Source organism: Cynoglossus semilaevis, chromosome 14, assembly GCF_000523025.1.
Source record: "Cynoglossus semilaevis isolate Cse_v1.0 chromosome 14, Cse_v1.0, whole genome shotgun sequence".
Classification (NCBI taxonomy): Eukaryota; Metazoa; Chordata; class Actinopteri; order Pleuronectiformes; family Cynoglossidae; genus Cynoglossus; species Cynoglossus semilaevis.
In genome coordinates, this window is record NC_024320.1 from 16,084,123 (window position 1) to 16,098,590 (window position 14,468).

General features: G+C 39.4%; 2 protein-coding genes and 1 long non-coding RNA gene across 3 annotated transcripts; 1 reads left to right on the top strand and 2 right to left on the bottom strand.

The window, feature by feature from the left end:
* Positions 1 to 453: 453 nt before the first annotated feature.
* dnajc27 (DnaJ (Hsp40) homolog, subfamily C, member 27) lies at positions 454 to 4,885 on the bottom strand. The gene is made up of 7 exons (XM_008325369.3): positions 4,502 to 4,885; positions 3,846 to 3,928; positions 3,686 to 3,755; positions 2,990 to 3,154; positions 2,787 to 2,909; positions 2,353 to 2,513; positions 454 to 2,276 (listed from the first exon to the last, which is right to left on the bottom strand). The coding sequence occupies exons 1-7, from the start codon at positions 4,586 to 4,588 to the stop codon at positions 2,144 to 2,146; spliced, it is 822 nt and encodes a 273-aa protein (XP_008323591.1). The 5' UTR covers positions 4,589 to 4,885; the 3' UTR covers positions 454 to 2,143.
* A 409-nt stretch (positions 4,886 to 5,294) lies between these two features.
* On the top strand, positions 5,295 to 7,343 carry LOC112488057 (uncharacterized). Its single transcript, XR_003051759.1, has 3 exons — positions 5,295 to 5,822; positions 6,194 to 6,327; positions 6,526 to 7,343. It is a non-coding gene; the product is annotated as an uncharacterized LOC112488057 (long non-coding RNA).
* On the bottom strand, positions 6,189 to 11,677 carry cdk15 (cyclin-dependent kinase 15). The gene is made up of 12 exons (XM_025062438.1): positions 9,657 to 11,677; positions 8,789 to 8,938; positions 8,616 to 8,710; positions 8,439 to 8,518; positions 8,202 to 8,296; positions 8,037 to 8,099; positions 7,805 to 7,928; positions 7,610 to 7,730; positions 7,382 to 7,539; positions 7,229 to 7,277; positions 6,516 to 6,658; positions 6,189 to 6,325 (listed from the first exon to the last, which is right to left on the bottom strand). The coding sequence occupies exons 1-12, from the start codon at positions 9,885 to 9,887 to the stop codon at positions 6,213 to 6,215; spliced, it is 1,422 nt and encodes a 473-aa protein (XP_024918206.1). The 5' UTR covers positions 9,888 to 11,677; the 3' UTR covers positions 6,189 to 6,212.
* Positions 11,678 to 14,468: the final 2,791 nt, after the last annotated feature.

Genomic DNA, 14,468 nt, shown 5'->3' on the forward strand with positions numbered 1-14,468 from the left:
AGACGTAAATCATGTCCTTCTTTGAAAGACAGTTTGCTTGTATATAATTTCCTATTCAAAACTGCATTAAGAAAATGAGTGATTTAGTGTGACATCAGAGGCGCTGTTCCACTTTTCCAATAAAGTTAATCTGTTCAAATGATTTGAAACAGTGAAGTCACTTAGTAACACATTCTAACTAATCAATAAAGGAGGAAGACGTTAAGGAATGACTAAACATTTGTCAATAAATGATACGTCCCCACTCTGTAAATCGGTACCACAGGGAAATATCTCCCAGACCAAAAACGTCTGACAGAGAAAATCAGGGATTTCACAGCAGCTTCATGGAATCCTCTGGAACCTTCACATATTTCAGAGACCAATGCATTAAATCTAGTGCTTCTAAGAACAAATCATTTTTCAAACAACGTCGCGTTTACATTTGGATGTAGTCAAATAAATAAATGAATGTCCAAAAATCCGTAAGACTTTAATTTTACATTTTTTTTGAACATGCAGAAACAGAGACAGTACACAATAGACAACAGCAAACAACAGTACATTCCACTTAAAGACCCACATGTTTTCTTTCTTCTTCTGAAGGATGTCACCTGACACTAAGATCACAACTCTGTCATCACAAGATGATGTGACTAAAAACCGGTTAAGTGGAAGGAGAACCGTGACAGAGCCACAAACATCTGCATCATCTGTTTGTTTGGCTTGAATTAAAAACAAAGAAAATTCCAATTCTATTTTTAATTTAAACCGTAGTGAAAAAGATTAAGTTCCTGAATAATAAGACTGAAAAATATATAAAACAAACAGTTGAAAATGAAAGAGGAAAGAATAAGATGAAAAAAAAAGAAACAAACAGAAGAACAATAGAGATCAAAAAGATCTCTGTGGTCTGACACAGATGTCGGAGCAGCTGAGGGTCACATGACCCATGTGTAAAAAATGTCAATCAAATGCTTGTCAGGGACAGACCACTGCCCCGCCCCCCACCTGTGTAAACGACACTGAATGATTGGCTCCTGCGTCCAGCAACCAGCAGACAGGACAATGATTGGCAGATTTTCATTAAAGAGAGAAAAATGTTACTACAAAAGTTTATTTAAAGATTATTCTAATCTTTTTCATGACAAACTGGAGATTTTTTTTATACTTTTTGTATAAATAGTTTCAACTAGTTTTGTAAACGTTTACATTTCTTGTTTGGATGAAGAACTCTTTAGTTAATTTAAAAAATAGGTTAAATTACAGTTCAGTTCAGACAAACTTTGACACATGGACCCTCACATTTAACCCCATGTAAACAATGTTTATATTGTTGGAATTTTATTGTCTGTCAGTTTCTTTGTATTTTTATTTATTTTTTAATCAGAAAGGGTTTCATACCTAGAAACCGATTAGACTCATTTCATGAAGATGAATTCAGTCCAACTTCAGTCCAGTTTTACACAAGTTTCCTACATTTCCATTTGATGGAAATACATTTGTTTCTAAATTTGAGTGTATTTTTTGAATTTTTATATTATTAACTTATATTGACGTTTTATACATTTTTCATTCTATTTAATAGCTCAACGTTTTATGCTTTGAATGACTTAAATAGAAATATCTTTAACTTTTTTAACTAGTTTTTACTGCTCTGTCATGTGACACGTCTAATCCTGCATAGACTCTCAGCCTTAAAGTTGAAAAGCCTGCAGTGAACATTATGCTAGTAGTAGTGGCACTTTTTATCCTCCATAAAATACAGTTGATTCAACTGAAGTGTATTAACAAATCTCATTCTCTTCATTCACTCAAACCAGAGGGAAATTTACTTTAAACAGACAAAAATGTGAATTAATTCTTTTGAATTGTCTCTGGGACATGGCACTGTTTAACTTTTGTATATTGTTATATATATATATGACCAGAGCAGTGTTTTTGTTTTGTTTGTTTTTTTACAGTAAAATGTGTGTTAACTGTGTGTTTATTTTTTTAAAGCGACACATTTTATCCACCATTTATGCACAAACATTTCCAGCAGTGAAACAACACACAGACCATCAATAAATATTAAATATTAAATATAAATATTGTTCATGCAGCTCCTCTGTGAATGCCCACATTTTGTGTGTGTGCGCGTGCGTTTACACGTGTATGTACTTTACTTGATGTTCTTGAGCAGCGATGTGCGAGCGTTGACCACAGCTTTGAAGGCGTCCTCGCTGCCGGGGGCCACACATTTGTCTGGATGCAGTAGAACAGCCAGTTTACGGTAAGCTTTGTTCACTTCCTCCCTGGAAAAAAGAACAACTTTAGACACAGACAGAGAAAAAGAGAGGTGGGAAAAAAAAGAAAGAAGAAATCACTGACCGTGTGGCTCCAGGTTTGACACCCAGCATATCCCATGAGTCTTTGCTGTTGCGGATGCGTCTGATTGTGTCGGCCTGTTCCTTGGTGAAGCCAACACTCACTTCACTAACAGGACGTTTGCCTCCGTTTTCACACATGTCAGTGATGGAGGAGAAAAAGGCCTGACACACACACACACACACACACACACACAGGGCCGCTGTTACTGGTGGTATTTATGTTATGTGGAGACATGTATTAACTGTCTTGAAAACAAACTTTTATTCTAAATTTGTTTGTAGTTTTTGCTATAGTTATTGGTTCCATGGCAGAAACACCCAAAGGTTTTTCCCTTTTGTGGAGTGAATTGTTTTGATTGACATTGACATCATGAGTGGATACAACATGTTTAAATGTAATTAAAATAGTGATAAAATGTTAATACATTTTCCCACCTGGAACATTTCGTTGATCCCTTCTCCACTCTGTGCCGATGTCTCAAAGTAGTGAAAGCCTCTGGACTCGGCCCACAGACGTCCCTCACCCTCGTCCACCACCCGTCTCTTGGTCAGGTCGACCTGTGGATAGAAAACGGTTTCACTCAGACTCTGTGGTTTATTCTACAAAAATAAAGGTTTCTATGGGAATTTCTCGGGACCTTGTTGGCGCAGACAACAAAGACGATGCTGTCCATGTTGGCCTGAGAACCCATTTCCTGTTTCATCTCACCCAACCAACTGTCCAGAGCGTCAAAACTCTCCCTGAGACCCACGTCATAGACCAGCAGGACGCCCTGACTGTCTTTATAGAATTCATTACGTACCTGTGTGTTTGAAATCAAGAGAAAAACAGGTTCAGATCACAGGTAACTGAATGCAACAGTTTGCTGAAAAACAAATGAATTCCACAATTCCTAAATGTTAATAAAGAAAAAATTCAAATTTATTTTAAAAAAGCTTAAAATTAGCCAAGAGTTAGCTGAAGTATAACTTAAAACTTCATTTACGAGTAGAAAAATTTAAATTAATTAAATAAAACGTCTCAGAAAAAAACATAAACGTTCACTAAAATGAATTATATTTATACCAGTAAGGCTAACGGTGGGGCGGTTCTGGCTGTGTCTACAACAGTCAGAGACACTTTGATATAACACACTGCTATACAGCTGAACGGAGCAGCTTTTATTATAAATAACAAACTTAGTTTCACCATGATGTCAGGCCACAAAGGCAGTTTATATTCTATCAGGTCCAAGGGCCGTAACTGGAGCAAGAAGCAGACATTTTAACAGGTCGATGGAAAACGTTGGTGCTGATAATAGGAGCATATCTAGGTTGGTACATAATAAACTCACTTCATAGAAAAATGGATGTCCTGCCATGTCGAAGATGTTCACTTTTATTTCTCTGTCTCGGACCTGGACCCTGGATTCACAAGGACACACACGCTTGTTAACGTCCCTCTCTCTGTCAATACAGACAGGGAGGTTCACACAGGACAGGGAGTCAACTCACTTGGTGACGCCATAGTCGATACCAATCGTGGCCAAATATTTGGGAACAAACCTCTTCTCACAGTAACGTTTGATGATGCAACTCTGTGGACGAAAAACTGTTTAATAATCACTATTAAATGATTTTAAATAGATTTTTTAATTCCAAAATAGTCATGTGTAGCAAAAGGATAGTGTCTTGTAAGTATTCAAAAGAATATTGTTTAATTCCAAAATATGTTAATGAATAACAATAACAAAGAATAATTATAGATTTTCTGCAGCTGATACTCCAAGTTGTTCATCTCTTTGTTGACACAATTACATTGCTGCAACTCTGCGACACAGCTTCGCGCCCTACTGTGATTTAAAGTAATAATACAATGGAAATTGCTTTATTTCATTAGGTAGAGCAACGATGATTTAATGGGAAGGTAATTGTGTTTGAGAACCACGGTTTCGTGTTGTGCTGCTGTTAGCGATGTTGCATTGAAAAGGATCGATATTTTAAGGGTGTCTGGCATAATGGAAAGAACATAATAACGTACAGGCGTTATTTTCAACTTTTTGATGATCATCTTTAACAGATGAGATCATTTTAAGGTTTCTTTGAGCTCTGCACCACATCAACTGCACCAGACTCAAGTTTTAGTATAAAATAACCCGCCGTCGTCTTACCTTTCCCACCTCTGCATTCCCGAGACTGATTACTTTAACGCGAAGTGACTTTTTATTTTCCCGTCTTTTCGGTGCACCTGTCTCCATCTGAATATTTAGGTGTTTCGGAATAATAATAAAAACAATGCTCAGCTGACAGACAGAAACAGACGCAGGGATCCACTGTTGACAGCTGTTAGTGCTAAAATTAGCAACTGATAGCACAGCGGCTGCTATCACTTAACCTATATCTTTATGGGGAATAATTTTCTAATGACATATTGCCATGGTAATGTTTAACGTTAAAGTGCGACTTAAAATCGTGCTTTTGTCTCCATCGCAACACACAACACACCCTAAGCTTTGAGCTTATTAGCATCTTAGCCTCGATACTACAGCTGCCATACAGGAAGTTAAGAGGAGTCATTCTGCGTCCGAGAAGGATTTCAAAATAAAAGCTAGAAAACGCGTCTTTTGATTTCCTTCACTGTTATCAAAATACAACGGAGTACTGTATTGATCTTACAATAAATAACAACAACAACAACAACAATAATAATAACAATAATAATAGGTGACTCGACTTCGACCATACACGAGACTTACTCGTCCCATAAGACTTGCAAATTAATAATTTGAGGTTTGGATAAAACTTAAGCCAAACAGGTACAATAAAAGTTAGCCAACAAATAAACAGAAAACTGTTAAAAGATAACCAACAGTCTGCTCAGATATAGGCAAGTTAGCCAAAAATAATTATTTATACGAAAACACAGATATTCCAAAAATCATATGAGATTATACATTTATTGATAAGTAGTCAAAAACCAGGTTGTGACATAAGTAGCTGAAAGTACAAAAAAGCTTAGTTAAGTAAAATGGCAAATATTATAATTAAATAAAGCCTAAATGAGTCAAATGTACCAAGTGAATACATTTACTAAAAGAAAAGTATTATATTATTTATCTAATACTTATTTCTTATTTAACATCAGCAAACACCAGCTTTTGCTACCTCTGAATACACTGACTATGGTGTGTTGAGTCATGATCACAGGTTTTTAAAGAAGAGTCTCTCCACTGTGTCTGTAAAAGGAAGGATCATCAAAGTGTGTCTGGTCGTTTCCTGAACTGTTCAAATACCGTTTATTATTGACTGTTCTTAACAGTCCATGAGAAAAGGTTAGCTAAGGTCATGTTTTCATGTTACCAACAGAAACAGAAATGTTGTGGCTGAACCTCAGCTGTTTGTTCTGTTATCGACCTGTCACCAAACTAAACCCTTTTCGAGGTCAACACTGGGTGGAACAGTAAATCAGAGTTTTCAAATGGTGGTAGAATGGTTAGTACTCGGTGGTTAGAGATCGTTTGTTCTCCAAGTTCTTGAGGGAGTTTTCTCAGATTGTGTAGGCTTCAATTCATTTTACTTCTAAGTCTGTCACTGAACTATGAGCTTTTTACAGCAGCTTTATCTGTGCCAGACTGCTGAGTTGTCCAGGATGAACCCTGTCCTGTATTTCTTGTAAAAATTAGTTAGATTAAATATTAAAGATTAACCTCTTAATTCCTTTAAAATAACTTAAAAACAAACCTAAAACATTTAAGATATAATTCTCAAGATTCACCATAAATAGTACAATAAGATTTATATATCTGAGGTCGACGTTGACAGTTTTATCCTTTTACTGTATAAATAATCTTTGGTTGTCCTAGGAGGCGTTGCTGGTGGTGGTCACCAGCAGGTGGCAGCAGTCAACAGAGACGGTTTGACCTTATGTCCCGAGTTGAGAACATCTCTGATCTCTGTCTCCAGATAAACACCGGGAACTTTGAAGATGGAGACCACTGTAAGAGAAGAACCAGGTTTCTTTGTCACCAACTTGCTGACCTAAAAATGTCACTGGTTACTGTACACACAAATACTTAAATACCTCAACCAAATATATCAGTTAGAGCAGTAAAACAATCAACATGTATCATTAGGCTGCTACTGTAATATTACCTCCAAATCACTCTTACAGTAACTTTAACTTACTGTCATTCAGGTGCATGATGGGAGTTGGGAGTGTGTTAAAGTACGGGTGCTGCAGAGCTTCCTGGGCCGAGATCCGCTCTGAGGGAACCAACATCAGCAGTCTCTGGACCAGGCCCTCGGTCTTGATTGGGAGCTGATTCAATCTATTCCAGATAAACTACACATTTAGAAAGCTATTTTTGCAGTATCTTAAGCAGAGCTACTATTAGCATGTGCTAAAATGGCTAGCGTGATATGTATTTATCATTGTTCTCTTATGTCCAGGAGTTTGTTTTTAACTGTGAATACAGAGAAATAGATGAAAGTTAGACAAACAACATGGGAGTTTAAAATAATAATAATAATAATAATACATGTATTGGGAAACATGATATATTTTTTAAACAACCCATTAATGATGGACTTCTAAACCGGTAGGGGTTATTAACATTAAGTTATTTAGTTAAAAGATAATGAACTTAACTTTTATTACATATCCAAATGCTGAAAGTTTGAGGCAAAGTGGCTAAAAATTGGCAAAAATATGGCAAATGTAGAGCCTAGCTTTACAAACGGTGGAGTAAAATTAGTAAATATTACATTTAGATGAAGACATACCAGGAATTTTTTTTTAAAATATTTCAACAGTTTGCAGACATAGCTAAATATTTTTAACAAAGTGACCTAAAAATAACCTTTATAGCTAACATTAAGCTAACTACCTGTTGACTTACCTTTTCCAAACAGTTCTGAACTGTTTTGGCTCAGAGTGATAGAACTTTTCTACAAAGGAAAACAAAAGATTAATTAATAATAAAAATAAAGAAATCATTCTTGTTTTTGTTTTTTTTGGGGGGGGGGGGATTTATGTTGTAATGTTTTCTCACCTGGCCTGTAGTTTGCAAGTGAAGTCACCCCGGGCCATGAGCTCTCAGAGGGGACACCCAGGACCATCCATATCTTCTGCAGTTGGTCAAAGACATCAGTGACACCAGGGAACGCTGGCGCCCCCTGCAGCATCTCAATAAAGATACAGCCTGCCCCCCTTACAGAAAACTGAATTCAGTCAATCACGACTTTCATGACACGGAGTTAGGCCCATGATCAGTACCCACCACATGTCCAGCGCAGTGGAGTATTCTGTGGATCCCAGCAGAACGTCAGGGGGTCGGTACCAAAGAGTCACTACGTCGGCAGAGAATGTCTGACTGGGGATGGACTTAGACCGAGCCAGGCCTAAACCAGAACAGAGGAGCCAATCATGTACAGGAAAGTGGAGTGGACCTGGTCAGTGGAGCGGAGCTCTTTACCAAAGTCGGCCAGTTTGAGTTCTCCTAGGTAACTGATGAGCAGGTTCTGGGGTTTGAGGTCTCGGTGTAGGATCTTGCGACTGTGGATAAAAGTGAGGCCACGCAGCAACTGGAACATGAAGATCTGGGAACACGAACACACACACACACGGACACACGGACACATCGTCAATTATATATTCTGGTAAAGTCTGTCTGGAGACCAAAGTGAGCCATGGTTTTGTTGCCATACTCTGACGTTGTGTGAGTGAAGACCTCCAGGATGTTGGTGCATGTACTGAGACAGATCTGTCTGCTGCACAAGAAGAAGAAGAAGAAGAACATGGCTTCAGATTCACAATTCCCATCTCATTTGTTTGTTTGTTTGTTTAGGTTCTGACTGGTGTGAACATCTGACCACATATTCAAAGACCAGCGTCAGGGTCTCTGAGTTGTGAATGATGTCATGAAGAAGGACCACGTTTGCATGTTTCAGACCTTTGAGCAGAGATGCTGCAAACACACAAGGATTTAGAATGACTGGCTCTGCTGTTGAAATACTCACAGTCTTGGAGTTGATCTCATTCTCATTGTGTTTGGTACTAACTCCAGCAGTTGCATGCACGTGCTTAAAGTTTTTTTTTTATTGTTTTACCTTCTCTGATGGCAGTGAAGGGAACTCCTTCCTCTGTCTTCATACGAATCACCTTCAGCGCCACCAGCTGGCCGTTTATCCTCCGCAAAATGATGCAGACAATATTGTTAAGAGCTTGTACTGCAGTAGTGACAGAGTACAGTTCATAGCGCTCCTCTTGAACCACAGTAGTAATACCTGCTGATGCCTTTGTAGACACTAGCATAGGCTCCTTCTCCCAGCTTCTCCAGACTCAGGTAGGAATGAGCTGCTCCGAACCTCAGGCCTGATTTCTGGAGAGCCACGAAGGCCGAGGTGATTCCATGTCCAACATTTATTTATTCACATGTCAAACATCCGTCCATCCTCACCCATCTGTGATGATTCTCCTCTTCTTCCCCATTGCCCCACCCGCCCAGGGGGTCACTGTTGCTTCGTTCTCTGCGGACACGCACGTGTCTCACCTGGAGAGTGTGGAACCACTGTGTCTGAGGCGCAGACCTGGATAAGCTCAGGTCCAACTTTGAAAAAGTCAAATACAGGAAATCAAAGCAGGTAAACGCCTTAAAAATACCTGGGACTTCCTCTACAAACTCTAGATTTTATATGTATATATATATATTTATATATATGTATATATATACATACCTATATACATAAATTTATATTATTATATCACATATATCATATATTTCTAAGTTACAAAATAGTACCACCTTAAAACATGGATTACGTGGACTGAAGAAGAGTGGATATAATACCACCTTTAAATAAATATATATATATATTAATTCTGCTGCCAGAGCAGGGTTTGGTAAAACTTTTTGGCTCACAGGCCACAAGTTCAGTTTTTGTCGACTCAGTATCAGATGGATCAAGAATGACTGTGTGAACATGTGAATAAAATGTACCTAAAAACCTGAAATAGTCTAAAAGACATCAAACAAACAACCCCTGACATTTAATTCTAGTGAGATCAGTGCTGTTGTCCCCACTGTTTTCCCAGAGCATCAAAGTTTGAAGGGCCAAGTTAGGGGGTCCTAAGGGCAGCATGAAGCCCCCGGGCCATAGTTTGCTCATGCTTGTTTCAGAACAATACCAACGTGAGGTTTTACAACATTTTAACACTTAAAAAAAATACCACCTTAAATACTGAAATGGCAGTTGTACAGTAATACTACCTCAACAATGTGTAACACACTAGTAATGAACAAAAGAAGAAATGTAAAGAGTTCGTACCTTAGGAGAAGTCAACGAAGACGAACTGTTACTCTTCCTAAAGATCAGGTCCTGCAGCTTCACCTCTTCCTCCTCCTCGTCATCTTCACTCCTGCCTTCTGTCTCCCTCTCCTCCTCCCTCTCACAGCAGCAGCAGCAGCAGCAGCAGCACCTCCTCACCCACCTGGACATGTCCACCATCTTTGTCCCTCTGTCCTCTTCTGCTGCTCGTCCTCCTGATCCTCTCCTCATGTCTCATGACTCACATATCTCAGGACGAACAAACACAGTCCCATGACTCCATCTGTGTCTCCCCTCTCCCTCTGCCCCCGGTCTGAACTCTCACTCCACAACAACTGAGTCCATTCAACACATTTTTATTTTTACTGCCATCTTTTGGTCACAGACCGCAACTACAGCTCCGCCGTTTATCATCATTTTGCACACAGTATGAAACTGACGTCTGTGAAGGATTTTCTACAAAACCAAAGTCCAAGGAGAATATTTTTAACTTTGAGTTCACGTGGATTCAACAGTTGTTGATTCCCTGCTGCAACCATCACCATCTTGTATTATTCTGTTTGAGACTCAAAAAAAAAATTAAAAAAAATTAAAAAGGTTTTAATGGCTAAGGTAGGAGTTTTGTATTTCTTTAGGTAACAACCAATGGGATTCCCCTCTGTGTCACTGTGAGCTAATATTACAGCTTTTCTCTACGGACTTTTGTACTGGAGACTGTCTGACAAGCCAGTTTCCGTTGGATAATAAGATCGAGCAGCAGGGGGCAGTGTTGCTACATCAGACTCTGCTGTCTGAGTGTGCGCGTGTGTGTGTCATGGTGCCAATTAGTGCCTGACAAGGTTAGAGCAGATTAATTAACAGACACACACACATACATACAAAGAGAGAGAGAGAGAGAGAGAGTAGTGATTTTCTCTCCCTCTCTCTCTCTGTGTTTTAACTGTGAAGTTGAACACATCATTCCCCCATGAAGCCACTGTCTTTGCTCTTGTTGTCACTCCTGTCAGACGTCATTTCCGTCGTGCTCAGTTCTCCAGCTTGGATTATTCATCCCTTGTTCTGAGTGGTATCCATGGTTACGAGGTGTGACGACTCTTGGTGGGCAGAGACGAGAAACCTTCATTGTGGTTTTTATGAGTGACATGAACTGACCACTGGGGGCAGCAGCAGAGCAGATGCACCTTTGGTGGAGTGGAACAGGGAGCCGTTTACAGGTTCTTAACAAACCAGTCCAGAGCTCTGTGTGGTTCTGGTCCGTGGTTAAATCCTGGTCCTATAAGCTGTCGTGGAGTGACACTGACCGTGATGGTTTTTCCTACAGAAAGACACTCAACAGACCCTGGCCTTGGGTCTGTCCAAAATGTCTCTGTCCTTTAAAAGACAAGCAATGATGGATGTGTGGGGGAGGACATCTTCCACCTTAAAGGTCTGGGGTTCAAATCCTAGTGTTGCTCATTAATCCACCAGTCACCAGTGCCACTTCTAATTCCCTTCCACTTCAGTAAATAAAGAATATCATATTTCAATAAAAGGTCAGGGGTTCGATTACAGAGGTGTCTAAATGTGTCTGTCGGCTATGGCTCTCTGTGACTCTGTCCCTTCTAACGATGTAGTGGCGAGAGCGTCAAACCACTGTTAGTCAAACTGATTGGGGTTCGAGTCCAAACTGTCTGGGAAAACAAGTGTTCATTGGGAAGAGGGGACTGTCTTCAAAACAAAAGGTCAGGGGTTTGATTTTCAGCAGGATAAGAATGTCGGGACGTTCAGCCCAAAGGTACGAGTCTGGAACTTATGTTTTGGTTCCTCTGAAACTTTCTAACCTCTGCTGTTGGACAGGAGCTTAAATGATGCTGGAAAACGATTCTGTCACCAGATTAGAAACGGAGAAGGACGGTCGGCTGAGTGAGGCCAAAGACGCAGAAACTCCAACCATGAACGTCACAAAAATGTAGACCTTTTTTTTTAGAACATTTTCTCATCAACATGCGCAGTATTTACTGTGTGTGTGTGTGTGTGTGTGTGTGTGTGTAATACATGGTGGGAAATTGCCGATCTTCCCCTCCACGCTCCCTGTCGACAGCCTCCAGCAACAGGATGAAAAAAGAAGCAGCACCGAGGATGTAATTCTGAAGAGTAGGGGAAAGCAGCAGGGAGGAGGAGGAGGAGGAGGAGGTGGAGGAGGAGGAGGGGGAGCAGGAGGAGGGGGTGGAGGAGGAGGAGGAGGAGGGAGTGGTGAAGAGGGGCCCAGGTGACGGATGAGAGAAAGGCGGAGAACGATGGGCGGAGAGAAGAAAAACATGAAGAAATAGAAAGGAGGAAGGAGACGCGTAGGTGTGGGGGGGGGCAGACAAGGAGAATGACAGAATGAGGAGAAGAAGGAGGAAGTGACAGATCAGGTGGAGAGCCTCCTCCTCCTCTTCCTCCTCCTCCTCGTCTTTGTCGAGGCATAAACGAGGCGAGTGCTGTGTTCGAATAATGAGGCGCTCTAATATCCTGCTCTCTCTCTCTTTCACAAACACACACACACACACACACACACACAGATTGCCAGTGTTATGTGAGTGTGTGTTTCTTCTCACATACTTTTCTCACTGTCCCTCAGTATATTTAAAATGATAAAAAAACGTGACTATAATTTAAGTGTCCAAAAGTAAAGATTTCTCCAATAATCCTGTTCTTCTGTTTACAGACTGTTTTTTTTAGACATTTAGCAGCAAAAAACTTTCAGAATTCTTCTACAGATCGATCATTTAACATTTAACATTTTAAATTTTTAAAATGTTTAAAATCATTTTTTTAAAATCATTTAACATCATTTAACATTTAAGCGTGTTAGCATTGAAACTTTCTCCTCCTTTCCACCACCACACGTTTGTCATCTTTTCTGTGTGAGTGTGTAACTGATTTATTTCTCTTTTTTTTTATTTTTTGCAGAAACAATTTAGTTTGTGTATGCGTCAGTTTGCAGAGCGCTCATGCCTTAAAAGGACCACGAACTGAATTGGTAATAAGGCTCAGGGCCTCTTCAGCAAGTGAGACAGGCAGTGAGACGGGCAGTGAGACGGGCAGAGAGACGGGCAGTGAGACAGGCAGTGAGACAGGCAGAGAGATGGGCAGTGAGACAGGCAGTGAGACGGGCAGTGAGACGGGCCGTGAGACGGGCAGTGAGACAGGCAGAGAGACGGGCAGTGAGACAGGCAGAGAGACGGGCAGTGAGACAGGCAGAGAGACGGGCAGTGAGACAGGCAGTGAGACGGGCAGTGAGACGGGCAGTGAGACAGGCAGTGAGACAGGCAGCACTGTGATGAATATTTAATCAGAGAGGGAGAGAGAAAGAGAGCAGCAATCGTTTATTGATGCTGCTGAGAGAAAAGATGAAGGGTCTGTCTGTGCACACACACACACACACACTGACACACACTGACACACACACACTGACACACACACACACTGACACACACACACTGACACACACATGCATGTGCACCTGTGTGTGGAAATCCACAGCCACTGATTTGTCTAACTGTGGGGTAGTCCGAAAATGTTTTAAATATATATATATATATGTGTGTGTGTGTGTGTGTGTGTGTGTGTAATCTATTTGTATATTTTGGATGAATGTTTATTATTTTTAGACTGTATCAGGTGTTTTTAGTTTTAATTTCCTTTTGGAACACTTTGTATTTCTGCGTAGTTTTTTTTTCCTCTCAAGGCTAATTTTGATCTTTGTCAATTTATTTTTTTGTAATTTCAATCATCATTAATGGCCAATTTCTATGTCACAACATTGTGTCTGTTTGACCTACAACTAAAACATTAACAACACACTTTCAGCTAAACATGATCTATTTTTATGTTCATTGCTCTTTTAATTAAAAAATATCTTAAAATGTACTATAGCTAAAATGAGCAATTATTATGTACTTTTAGGTTTGATAAATGTTAGCTTTGAGTGTTTCTTTCCTTTATTTATCTCATAGCTAGTGTTAGCATTTTGTTTTTCTTTCCAACGTTTATGCCAGATTTATATGTTTGTGGTTAATATTTGGAGTTCTGATTGATGTCATTTCTTCTTTATCTGTCTAAAATTGAGTTACTTTACAGTGGTTTATTTTTTATATACTGTGACTTCAATTCAGCCAATAGTAGAAGAAATAATAGTAGAAAATCTATTATCTCAGATATACATCTCTGAATATTACATTTACAAAACTCAACACTACGCTGATGACATGCAGATTTATCAAAAACAACAAGGCACATTTGGAGTTTTCTTCAACAGCTCTAGCCCTGTCCTCAGTTTCATCTATGTGGGATTGACTTTTCTGTCTTTTTTTTTACAAAATCCAAACACTTTTTTGGTGTTTTGAACTTTAAGCTGCTTGTACAATATTCTACTTCTTCACCACCTTTACAGGACCACACAGAGAGACGATTCACAACACACAATAAAACTGTCAAATTCTGGTCAATTTAAAGTCTGATCAATCCAGCCCTGCATCTTTGTGCACCGTTGGAGAAAAACCAGGAAACAAAAAAACCCAAATAACATGCACACAGACTGAACAGCAGGTAGACTGAAGACAGGAACTTTTAAGCCTTAATAGTCTTTTAGCTGCGTTACATGCAGCTAGATGCTGACAAAAATCCAATTTCAACAGCATTTCATGTATCATTTTAGTCGTGTTATTATTGCTGGTTCATTCCTTTGTGCTCATTTTTTTAAAACTTTAGTTTGGTTGATTTTAATGTTTTGAATATTTATATTTTGCTTTTAAAACTGTATTTTTTTTTTTTGCCACATCTTGGCTA

Bases quoted from the DNA above. Each gene is read 5' to 3' on its own strand.
- dnajc27 (XM_008325369.3), bottom strand. From the start codon at position 4,588: ATGGAGACAGGTGCACCGAAAAGACGGGAAAATAAAAAGTCACTTCGC. The intron at 3,756-3,845 runs GTGAGTTGACTC...TTGTGAATCCAG, and splicing joins ATCGACTATGGCGTCACCAA to GGTCCAGGTCCGAGACAGAG. The intron at 2,910-2,989 runs GTCCCGAGAAAT...TTCTATCCACAG, and splicing joins TTGTTGTCTGCGCCAACAAG to GTCGACCTGACCAAGAGACG.
- cdk15 (XM_025062438.1), bottom strand. From the start codon at position 9,887: ATGAGGAGAGGATCAGGAGGACGAGCAGCAGAAGAGGACAGAGGGACA. The intron at 8,711-8,788 runs GTGAGGATGGAC...GTGGCTCTCCAG, and splicing joins AGGAGAATCATCACAGATGG to AAATCAGGCCTGAGGTTCGG. The intron at 6,659-7,228 runs GTAAGTCAACAG...TATCTGGAATAG, and splicing joins TTCAGAACTGTTTGGAAAAG to ATTGAATCAGCTCCCAATCA.